General features: G+C 41.0%; 1 protein-coding gene and 1 long non-coding RNA gene across 3 annotated transcripts in view; both read left to right on the forward strand.

Moving 5' to 3' along the window:
* The first annotated feature begins 26 nt into the window (after nucleotides 1-26).
* Nucleotides 27-3374, forward strand: LOC121580808. 2 transcript variants are annotated; one of them, XR_006003140.1, is made up of 5 exons: nucleotides 27-136; nucleotides 471-566; nucleotides 1783-1925; nucleotides 2092-2328; nucleotides 2486-3374. It is a non-coding gene; the product is annotated as an uncharacterized LOC121580808 (long non-coding RNA). The 2 variants fall into 2 exon arrangements; XR_006003139.1 differs by having other exon boundaries at nucleotides 28-136; nucleotides 2092-3374.
* Nucleotides 3375-12276: 8902 nt separating this feature from the next.
* The window catches only part of LOC121580806 (retinoic acid receptor RXR-gamma-A), a 28188-nt gene continuing 27701 nt past the window's right edge, over nucleotides 12277-12763 (forward strand). Inside the window, exon 1 of the mRNA XM_041895854.1 lies at nucleotides 12277-12428. Coding sequence (XP_041751788.1) covers nucleotides 12398-12428 — 31 coding nt within the window. The 5' untranslated portion in view covers nucleotides 12277-12397. The remainder of the gene's footprint in view (nucleotides 12429-12763) is intronic.

Raw genomic sequence — 12763 nt, forward strand, 5'->3', positions numbered from 1 at the left:
AACTCCGTATATTGAAGCGGAGTTGAGTATTGAGAACTTGTCGCGCGAGAACGGAGTTTTGGCGTTCCTCAGCTAAACTGTGAACAAACGGTTTGCTGACCTCCGTCGGTTATGCAGGGAACGGGGGCTGCAGCAGGTTACTTTTTACTTTGTGTAATGTGATTTATGTACTGCTTTGGTGGCATGACAATATAATACATTTTTGTCTTGGGAGATGGTGCACATCAGCCTGGACAGCCGCTAATGGTCGTTATTTACCTGTCTTTTGACGGATCCACCATGTCAAAGCAAAGGTACATAGCGACCTAACGCGGTTCTCAAGGCAGGCTGCACCTGATACTCGATTTATGTGAACTTGCCTCAGAAATATGTTTTATTCAAAATTCAACACAACTGTATTGCACATAGTCTTAAAATATGTTTCAAAAATATATAGCATTGTTTCAAAATATATTTCATTCTAATTACAGGTGCATCAGAGCTAAGACCTGCGATTCAAAAAAAAACAACGTATATTACCAGGCCATCAGACTGTTGAACAGCCATCGCTAGCCGTCTGCTTTTGTGTGAGTGTGCATCACCTGGTAATCACACACACCCCTCATACACACAGCCAACGCTGTCCCATGTTAGAGACATTGAACCACTGCTCACGTCCCGTTTCAAACTAAATACTGTATCCCCGATGTAGGTCATATTTCTACTACTGTACGTTCTATTTTAGTTACGGTTTATACAAACCTCATTTACTGGTTTCTTAACATAGTATACTGTAATATATCTACAGCTGTACATAATTCTTATTTGATCTTGTAAATTCTCACGGTGTTCATACTTACAGTGCATTTGATTACTGCAACAGTGCTATTTGGTTTTGTTCTTTGGTACCATTTTCAGAAGTTTGTGGTACACTTTCACAACTCTTAGTACAAAACTCGAAACTGGTCACACTTGTAACAGAGCCTGTCTTTCATTCAAAACATGTCATTGTGCATTCATTTGGATTGTAAACATCTCACCACAACCATTGATTCAAAATATAAGTTTGTGAAATGTAATGAGAACATTGGTTTAATCACCAAAACACAACATGATATCTTTTCAATTGAGTCATTTTAACTACCAGTTAATCCAAATAGCAAACAATGCAAGATATGCATTTCAAATCACCCTTAGAAGTGCTGAAAGTAATATGCTGCAAGTTACAGTTCTCATACACTTACATTACCCAACAATTTACCGAAAATCTATCATTTCCATATCTATCCAATGTGTAATCAAAAGGTGTGAACAAAGACATCCTCTACAATCATTCATGCCAAAAAACATTTTATTTTTCAGATATAATTGCAGTGTCTAATCAAATGTAAGAAATTAAATAAAACTAATTAAATTACCCCTTTCACCTTGACAGGCCTGTTCAATTTCATTGAGAAACAATGAGGTGTGCAGCTTTGTAGGATCCAAGTAATGGCCTCCTGCGGGGATGGGGGCTGGGATTAAAAATATAGGACAAAACACACAGCACGACAAGAGACACCACAACACTACATAAAGAGAGACCTAAGACAACATAGCATGGCAGCAACACATAACACAGCATGGTAGCAGCACAAAACATGGTACAAACATTGTTGGGCACAGACAACATCACAAAGGGCAAGAAGGTAGAGACACCAAACAAAACATCACGTGAAGCAACCACAACTGTCAGTAAGAGTGTCCATGATTGAGTCTTTGAATGAAGTGATGAAGATAAAACTGTTTGAGTGTTTTTTGCAGCTCGTTCTAGTCACACCATCTTCAGAGAGCTGCACGCATGGAGATGTTTCCCCCACGTTCACTGACTGGCCTGCTTCATCAGATATGCTTGTGATGGTTCACAGCAGCATCAAGCACCATCACCCTCAAAAAAATATATTTTGGTTAGTTCTTTACAGTATAGTTCCAATATGATATTGTGAAGTAGCATGTGCATCAAATAGTAACAGTAATACAGTATATAGTGCAGTACCTGAACATACTCAGCCAGCAGTTGTTTTACCCAGTCGTTGTTTCTCTCTAAAGGCATCAGGTAAATGTGTTCCATAGATACTTGGTGCCTCTTCAAAAGGCAGGTGATTGTTGGAAGGCTGATGGATGCCACATTGGCAAAGGTGTGTTCGTTCTCCTCAATGGCCTGCTATATTTCGGACAGCCGTATGTCATTCCTGGCCCTCACCATTTCCACCACTGCCCACTCCTGCTGGTCGGTCAGCACATGGCCACCACCACGAGGTCTTCTGTCAATTCTGAGGGAAGAACAGTATACTGTCAAAATATCATATTGTAAGAAATAATACTTTAACATGTTTTGTGAATTTACATGCATTACAATATGTCATTTACTGTAAAAGTAATGGTAAATCATAGTGCATATCCTGCAGACTTACCGGTTTTCTTGGCAAAGTGTTCTCATGATCGAATTGACAGTTGATCTTTTCAGATTGGGGTGAACTAATGTGGCAGCCTCTGCCTTGGTAAGGCCTCTGTTTACCACATGGTCAACGACAATGGCCCGGACTTCATTAGGCACAACAGTTCCCTGCCGTCTGCCTCCCTCTGATGTTCACGTCTTTGACGGGCCCCTTGTCCACAAGCTCTTTTTTTTTTTCTTCATTTCCCTTGCTGTCTATCCTGCTCCTGTTCACCCCCCCACCCCCTTTTATATGGGGACCAATTGTGGTTACCACTATGTGAAATCAATTAGCAATAAGGAGTATTCATTGTGTATGGTTATCATGTATCATACATGTAATTTAGATGTTTATACTTTACAAACACACATTTTATTTCTGTAGTTCTCAAAATCCATATATAGTAGACAAAGCAGTTTAAAATCTATAGTTTTACTAAACGGTTAAGTGATTAACCATTTAAGCGCAGTTGGATTAAGTGATGGTCAAACTTATTTAAACAAATGAGAAGAGAATCATATGAAAATTATTGTTTGCATTGCATTGTAAAAGGCAATTACTTTATATGAAAGGTATTTCTAGATGAAACCCTGATTAGGTTTGGTGGAAAAGTTACTGTGTGATTTTGTGTGTTGTACTTAGTCAATTGAAAATGTGCTTAAAGTTTTGAAAAAACAGCCTTTTCGATGATCTGTTTTGAGTTTTGTACTAAGAGTTGTGAAATTTTAGCACATACTTGTGGAAATAGTCCCAAAGTGATAAAAAAAAACTGTAATCAGATTTGTCCCACCGTTCTTGATTTCTTGTCTTATTTGTATTTTTTCCCCTTACATTTTAATTGTTTGACATTTTCCTGCATTGTAAGGAGCTAGTAACATAAGCATTTCGCTCCACCCGCTATAACACTTGCTAAACTGTGTACGCAACCAATAAACTTTTATTTGATTTCACATCTTTATTTCACTAGATGGCAGCAAATATACATTTTAAATGGATGCATGGAAATGGTGACACTCCAAATCAAATGCAATTTTGTCACATTTTTTATTTTATATAACCTTTATTTAACTAGGCAAGTCAGTTAAGAACAAATTCTTATTTACAATGACGGCCTACCCCCGGCCAAACCCGGATGACGCTGGGCCAATTGTGCACCGCCCTATGGGACTCCCAATCACGGCCGGATTGTGATACAGCCTGGAATCGAACCAGGGTCTGTAGTGACAGCTGCGGCATCCTGACATGCTTCGTAAACAACAGGTGTAGACTAACAGTGAAATGCTTAATTACGGGCCCTTCCCAACAATGCAGAGAGAAATACAGAAATAATAGAAAAATAATAACACAAGGAATAAATACACAATGAGTAACGATAACTTGGCTATATACACGGAGTACCGTGTCGATGTGCAGGGGTACGAGGTAATTGAGGTAGATATGTACATCTACTGTAGGTAGGGATAAAGTGACTAGGCAGCAGGATAGATAATAAACGGGAGCAGCAGCGTGTGTGATGAGTCAAAAGAGTTAGTGTAAAAAGGGTCAATGCAGATAGTCCGGGTAGATATTTGGTTAACTATTTAATTAACTATTTAGCAGTCTTATGGCTTGGGGGTAAAAGCTGTTCAGGGTCCTGTTGGTTCCAGACATGGTGCATTGGTACCGCTTGCTGTGCGGAAGCAGAGAGAACAGTCTATGACTTGAGTGGCTGGAGTCTTTGACCATTCTTAGGGCCTTCCTCTGATACTGCCTGGTATAGAGGTCCTGGATGGCAGGAAGCTCGGCTCCAGTGATGTACTGGGCCGTACACACTACCCTCTGTAGCGCCTTGTGGTCGGATGCCGATCAGTTGCCATACCAAGCGGTGATACAGCCAGTCAAGATGCTCTCAATGGTGCAGCTGTATAACTTTTTGAGGATCTGAGGACCCATGCCAAATCTTTTCAGCCTCCTAAGGGGGAAGAGGCATTGTCGTGCCTTCTTCATGACTGTGTTGGTGTGTGTGGACCATGATAATTCCTTAGTGATGTGGACACAGAGGAACTTGAAGCTCTTGACCCGCTCCACTACAGCTCAGTCGATGTGGATGGGAGCATGCTCAGCCCTCCATTTCCTGTAGTCCACAAAGTCTCCAAAATGTCTTGATAAGTATCAAAGATAATATTAATTTATAACCATTTTGGCCACAACATATGTATCCACAACACATGCATCAACATTTTAAAGTGTTTGTGAAAATTATATATGATACAGCAGTTTATTCATGTCACAGTGTTGATAGTTCAAGTTTTATTGTCACAGTACAGTGAAATGCTTAAACATATTAAATATTAATTTGCTTATAAAGTACACTGCACATGCTATCATGTACTTTACTCTGAACTCAACAACACTCATTTCTTATTGATCTGTCAAGTCAGATTTAGTCTGCTCTCCAGTTTCAGCGAGCGTCTCCAATAAGCCTTTGACTTCCATTATAAATAGAGAGAGCTGTTCCCCGAGGGTGTGACGACAGGGTTAGACTACCCTCCATTTATGGTCCTCGTTGAAAAGTAGTACCTCCGTGTCCAGTTTGGACATTTCATCCTGGTGTGGTCACTGGAGTGGAACCCCTGTGATTTTGACAGTAAAATACAATGATGCACCTTCATATTTCTCTGCCCCTTCCCCTTTTCCCCAAAAGTATCTCAAATGGAGTGTTGCTTGCTAGAAGTGATACTACTGCAATTTTTGCTTGAGTTTTGGCCGTCTTAAATGTGATGTGAAAGCTGATACGATGATATTTGAGCAAGTGTGAGTCACTCTTCAAGGGCTTCTGTAGCCTTGATGTGGACTCGGGGCTGCAGAGCTGCTCTGATCTAGACATCACAGTTATCACCCGTGTTTGACCAAACTGACATGCAACTAATCCATACACCAAGCTGCAGTAATAGTGAAACTTGGTGTGGCCAGTAAACTGATGAGCTGGATGAATATCTTGCAATATATGTGAATGCAATCAGAGTGATATACATATATTTAAATGTATATTTATATGGATTTGTATACAAAGTATGCCAACTTTAACATGTTTAATAAGGCTGTAGTAAGATTTGATGAAAATAAACTGACTAAGAAGTGTAGTGACCTGGGGGTCAGACTTTGAGGCAAACTGATGATGCTGTGCCCTCTAGCAAAACACATTAATTTGCTTCAGTATTATATCCAGCACTGACTTTGCTGATTTACTGAGTAAAAATGTACTTACTATGACTGAGACTGGTTGCCCCAACTAGCTATCTTAAGATGAATGCACTAACTGTTAAGTCGCTCTGGATAAGAGCATCTGATAAATGACTAAAATGTAATGTAAATATGAAAAAAGACAGTTCTAAAACTACGAAAGGTGAAACATGCTCTTTAGAGGTACAAAAGAACAAACAAACAGTTCACAGCAGACCAGACCAGCGTGACATGAAGAAGCAGGTGTCTCTGGCCCTAATCTGATTGGTCCCTTCAGGACAGGTCCAGCTTAACCTGAGGTGTTCTCGGCGAATCCCTGATCCAGCTGTCTCTTTTACAAACGTGTCTCTAAGCCAGACCGCAGATCTGGTATTCTTTGCACGCATATAGGATGCAATGGGATGGGATTATTTGGTGTCTATTTTTTGTTTGGTCAACATTAACGATCATTCAAAATAGTGGTTGTGGTTATTCTTAGGTCAGTTAGGACTGGGCCACATCAACATCATTGATTTCTTAAAGCAGTATGACTAATCTATGGTCTGGTTGGCTTCATCTCAATTATTAACCCTCTAGACAGAACCAGGGATTAACAGGTTATTAAAATGTGGAGGCAGACCATGCTCCCTTGGACCTAACATCTGTGGAAAATGGATTAGGACTTGGAGGATTCACCATAGGAACCACTCATGTTTTCGAGGCATTCTGGAGATGTCAATTGGTCCTCGGAGAGGGTGGAAATTGAAAACTCTTAAGACATATATTTTTTCTTAAGGATGCTGCATGTGGACTGACCACCACTGTTGAATAGCAAAGGCCTATGTACAGGAAAAATACACTGAGTATACCAAACATTAGGAACACCTTCCTAATATTGAGTTCCACATGGATGCTGGCCCATGTTGACTCCAATGCTTCCCACAGTTGTGTCAAGTTGTCTGGATGTCCTTTGGGTGGTGGACCATTCTTGATACACATGGGAAACTGTTGAGCGTGAAAAACCCAGCAACGTTGCAGTTCTTGACACAAACCGGTGCGCCTGGCACCTACTACCATACCCCGTTCAAAGCCACTTAAATATTGTGTCTTGCTCATTCACCCTCTGAATGGCACACATACACAATCCATGTCTCAATTGTCTCAATGCTTAAAAATCCTTATTTAACCTGTCTCCTCCCCTTCATCTACACTGATTGAAGTGAATTTAACAAGTGACGTCAATAAGCGATCATAGCTTTCACCTGGATTCACCTGGTCAGTCTGTCATGGAAAGAGCAGGTGTTCTGTATGTTTTGTACACTCAGTGTATGTGGTTACATCATGGCCACTATACCATCACAGAAAATATATGACACAGACATACTGTAAATTCATAGAGTATAAAACTAGTGCTCTTGTAGTTGCCAAAATATGTGAGATGGCATGTGAACATGACATTTCATTGAAATGAAAAAGGGGCTATAAAATACTATTGTGGTGCATTTTTCAATCTTGTTCTATAACTACTGTGCCGTAATGTGACCCTGGTTAATTGTGATACATTTCCTTTTTATCCGAAGTGCCAGGATATCCCTTGCTCTCCTTTTGTTATCCACTACACTGCTACATTCAGACCTGTTGTTGCGCATGCTTTCACTGTCATTCTACTTTTAAAAATAAGTATCTTGTTTGGAAAGGAAGAGCCTTGAGTGTTCCTCCATTTTGGCAGCAGGCGGGTACTCTCTTCCTCTGTTAGTTGATGGTGTGTGCCCCCCGGTCACCCGCTCTGGCCTTCTTCAGGCCCTATTGATTTTGCTCTGTTGTTTCCTGTCAAATGTCCTCTTGAAGATGTCCGTTTTAGCCCACTGTTTGGCCACTGTGCTGTGCTTCAGGTGGAGTTCTCAAGGGAAGGTGTCACCCAATTGTTCCCAGATTGACTCTTTGTTTGGTCTGTTTGCTGGAACTGTAGGTACACTTTCCTCATGGTCCCAACCCTCCGATGTTTGCAGATCTGTAAGGTGGACGCCATATGGTGGAAGCTACGCCAGTACACTGCGTATACCTATCCAGACCCTTCGGACCTTCAAACATTGAGGTGTTAGGTAGGCCAATGGGGAAGAAAATGAAGCGAATTGGGACAGGCTGTTAATTAGCCTCACGCACCAGACTCATAGGTTCGCTTCGTAAGTCACAGCAGCTGTTGAAAGAGACTATGGGAGCCTGAACAAGGACCGGGCGGACACATTTCACCCTCTCGGTCATTCCCCTACTTGACTGCATGGGATCTCTCCAATGGTTGTTCTGCTGATAAAATGGCCAGAGCATGCTGTCCATCTGGTTAGCTGCTAAGCTGGCTTTCACAATATTTTGCAAACTTGGCATCCCCTCTTGTCTCCCTGCCTCTGAATTATTGCTCAAGGTTTTTGTTGTTGAAGTAATACTTATTTTGAGGCCAAGGAGCCCATAGGCCCCTCTCAACTCCATTGGTTCCATTGAGATTAGCTGATTGCTAATGATGTCCACTCTCCCTACAATGGTTACCTCAAAGTCAGCTAATTTCCCAATGTGATGAATTGGACTAACATTTTGATGCCTGACTGTAGTTTACAATCCACCTTGGATACGTTGTTGGATGACCTTGAACCTTTGGGGGTCTCTCAGGGTTGAGCGTTGGGCCCGTGGTGGAGTGCTCATGTGTTGATCAGTGTGTCATGGTTCAGGTCCCATGAGCCCAGCTGACAGATCTGTTGAGTAAGATTTACGACGGACTTCCTGTGCCGCTGAAATGATTCACCAGTCATGCTCTAGCTGCCTTTCCTGTTGGTCAGGGCTTTCTCCAGTAAAACTAAAGTTCAGATCGTGTTTGGAAGTAACCGCAATGTCTCCTTTTCTGTCTGTTGGTAAAAAAAGACTTGAATGTCCACTTTCACCTCGAAATACCAGTGTCTTCATCGGGCCATGTTAACTCAACATGTTGACTCACCAATCCCTGAAGGGCAGTATTTTCTGTACTTCTTTAAGTTTTTATTGTCTTGGCCAAACACAGAGAGGCAGAAACATCAAATTAATGAAGAAGTGGTCCCATTTGCAGGACTTCAGATGAGAGCAAAGGTCCCGTCAAGGAAGTACAAAGACTTCCTAGATAAATGACTGCCATATTTTCAAACACTGATGAGAAACCATACCAAACTGTCCATTAGCCTCATTAAGCTCCATGTTCAACACACTTTACTGTGGCTATAGCTCTCATCATACAGCCTCCTAGCCTGAAACTATCCCTGACATGGTAGTTTTTGTTTCAGTGTCTTTAACTCGACTGGATGCATGGAAACTTAGCTGAGGCCAAAGAAAGATCTCACAATGGAAAGTTGGGTTGCACGTTTCATCTTTTGTGCCTGGAGATTGATGATATATGAGATTGATGTTGTTCTACACTCCTGCGTTGTGTGCTGTGCGGCAGGGATGCACTCCGCAGCATTGTGGGGGTTGATGATGGGGGAGGGGAGGGAGGGGAGCTCATAGAGGCATGATAAGACTCCGATAATGAGTTCATGGCAGATGGAGAAGACTCAGCCAACCAAGCCGTTGACCGTTCACAAACACACACGTGCACAGATGCATAGCACATGTTTTAAGACACACTCACACACAGATTCTTGAACAGATACAATTATATGCGCGCACACACACACACACTCAAAAGCAAACACTCAAATCTATATGCATGAAGATCAACACATACACACCTCGATCTCATAATCTCATATTTCTTTAACCAGTGGAGGGAGGGTGATTCAACTGTGGTGGCTATATGTTCACGTTGTGAGACCAGACAGACCAGACTGACTGACATCTTTGTAATACTGACAATAGAGGAAATAAAGCTATTCTGCTCACATCCTGGGCAGACGCAAAATGCAGTAATGGAAAAAATATATATGTTTCATCATACCCTGATGAAGACAGCTTGTCTGTCGAAACGTTGGTTATTAGGATATTAAATTATTGCATCTGAGCTCCTAGAGTGTGCGGCTTTCCTTTTCTTTTTCATCATGCACAATCGTCATTTTTAGCTACAACTGTTAATTCTGTACGTTACCTAACGAAGACAGTATCGAGTGAGCTTGCTTCACTGGGCTATATGAGGGACAGGGGTCGAGCTGTGGTCACTTTTCCTCAGCTCTCTGAGTCGGGTTAATGCTTCAGCTTAGGAGGTGATAGATGGTGTTGAGGGTGGGGTCTGTTGCCTTGTGCTTTTCAATGGGTTTCACATGGCCTATTGTTGTGGACAAGCAGCAATGTTTACTCCTGTTTAAAACCTCTTATATGTAAAGTCCCCTGTTTTGGGGACCTGTGTGGTTCTGGTACCGGTTCCAACCGACATTTAAGCTTATAAATCGATATGTGGAACCCATAGATCGAAATGTCTTGGATTGAGTAGTAGCCCTGACTCTCATGGACACAGAAATAATATAATATAATAAATAATATGCCATTTAGCAGACGCTTTTATCCAAAGCGACTTACAGTCATGTGCGCATACAGAAGTATGTCTCCTCTGCCTGTGTGAAGCAGAATGTGAAATCTGACACCACTTGAAGCTGGGATGTCCCTCCTAGCATTTCATTCGCTCCTCCGACTGTCCATCAACTCCTGGCTGAACCATATGTCACAGCCACTAACAAGGCATATGCCTGGAATCCTCACACTGTAACGCAGCAGGAGATAATGGTAGCATCACGGTAGCACATTCAGAGATCGATTTATAGCCAGTAATCTAAAACCATTCATAGATTTTAAACAAGAAAACACTTTCTGTTTGTCATAGATGGACTAGATTAATATGAGATTAAACGAGTTTAGGAAGCCAAGCTAGAGCTCTGTGACGTTCATAGCGATGGGGGCAGGCATTTTGATCAACACAGACCTTTAGAAAATATGCACATTTTCTCTACACTAAATATACAAATATGTATTTTACAGTAATAAGGAAGGTGACATATTATAGTTAGTCATTTTATAAATTTATGATTCTATATTTAGAAAAAATTTAAGTAATTTAAAGCCTTATTCATACAGTTTTGTTGAATAGGAAATACATCATATAAAATATTTCATATTTTCATATTTTTTTGTCATATTTGTACTGTGTACTTGAGCTTGTGTCCTCAAAAGTGCCTACACCTCAGCAATTTATAACTATTTTTACCAGAAGGGTGAGATTTTAACCTTTCTTGGAGTATGCAGCATTACCAGTTATTGTTTATGGTCCTTTCATGATAAATAATTACATAGATTACATTTTTGATTAGAATTAGTTACATTTAAGATGTTTTAAACCACTTTTGTAATGATTGAAGTCACATTATTTGATTATGTTGAGATTTTTTATTTCAAAAGATTTAAATGTACACACCCAAGCCTGTTTTTTTCACGTGCTTTGAGAAACACACAGAGTGGCACACAGACACGCACACACACACAAACTTTTTATGTTTATGTTATTCACAACCCTCCGATTTTCATTTTGAACCACCATGATTGAAAACAAAATAGTCTTCTGCCACTTAAAACTGTGGGCTGTGCAATGACTGAGTAACAGGGGACAGACAATACTAATGTCCTAGACCATGTGGCTCCATTAGTGAGATAAAAGCGAGGTTGATAAATAGTCATTTTAGTACCCTTCTTTGACTTTCATTAATTTACATTATCTAAAGGGGGACAAATGAAAAGGGGCCTGATTAGTGTGGAATGAGTTGGAAGAAAAGCTATTCATCTTTGTTAGCATCCTCCTGTGTTCTTTTGTGGGTTGTTTTTACAAGGAGGGGGAGCTGGGGGAGTCTTTCCCAGCCAGGGAGCAGAGCAGAGCGGCTGGACTGAAGGAGTGGTGGAGTGGTCAGCCGCGGTGCTCGCGGAGCGTCCCCGTCCCCCTTAAACGAGAGTTCAAGACTGTGAATGCCGGTGACTTCTGAATAACCTCCTGAGGTAGTGGGTGCTCACCCTTAAATGACCCCTCACTCTGAAAGGGGGGAGTCCAAGGGGGTCTTCAGACCTTCCACTAGTAGTCAAACAACCTGTAGCATCCCCTTGGAATTTGAGGAATTTCCACTCCTCAATTAAGTAAATAGCATATTGGCCTACTAATTGACTTGATCTGATGAAATATTTTGCTGTGAAAAAAAAACAACTTTTTGCAGACACATCCTGATTTGGCATGCCTATAATGTACTAGATTTTATTTGTAAATGGATATTATTTGTAAATTAAACAAAGAATGTTCTATTTTGGGAGAATCCTACTAGACACAAATGTAATTTCAACATCTAGTTTGATATAGATTTGGTTGAGTTGTAAACTAACCTGAATTCAATGTGGAATTTAAAAAAATCCCCATGTTAGGTTAAAAGTAGGGTAACGAAATACGAAATACCCTTATGTTGATGGCTTTTTGCAAATCCAATCAGTTTTTTACATTGATTCAGTATCATGACATTGCATTGATTTTTTTATGACATGGAAACAACGTTGATTCAACCAGTTTTTGCCTAGTGGGATCCCTGATTTCGCCACCCCCTCCGCTGGGCCCCTACGTGTGTGGTAGCCCAGTCAGGCAACAGTAAGAAGAGAACTCAGTCAAGACACGGACGGCGTTCAGAGATGCTTCCCTATGAACGCTAAACAAGAACATTCATCGTGGAGAGAAAAAAACGTACAATAATAATAACGTCCATACAGTTATGGATAATAATGACTCGTATCTACATCTAAGTAAGTATGTTTTTCCGTTTCTCTATAAAGTCTTGGGACGCGGGCGGTTGATCCCGCATAGGCTGCTCGTGCAGTTCTCTGTGTTGTGTTTGTTTAGTTTCTCGCAATAATGTGGCGTTTGATAAACCGAATTCCCTCTGCACAGCCGACTTTACAAGGATGGCAATAAATCCCGCGTGGCAATGTTATCTATGTAGTTAACACTTGTCCCGCGCCTAATGTGTATTGATTGACAAGAAGGCAGTGCCAATGCTCAAGTCAGCTGATAGTGATTCTGCTCCTCAGTCAGGGTCAGGGGTTGGCACTTTAATTGCGGTTATGTAATTTATGGCCTT

This window comes from Coregonus clupeaformis, chromosome 14, assembly GCF_020615455.1.
Source record: "Coregonus clupeaformis isolate EN_2021a chromosome 14, ASM2061545v1, whole genome shotgun sequence".
NCBI lineage: Eukaryota > Metazoa > Chordata > Actinopteri > Salmoniformes > Salmonidae > Coregonus > Coregonus clupeaformis.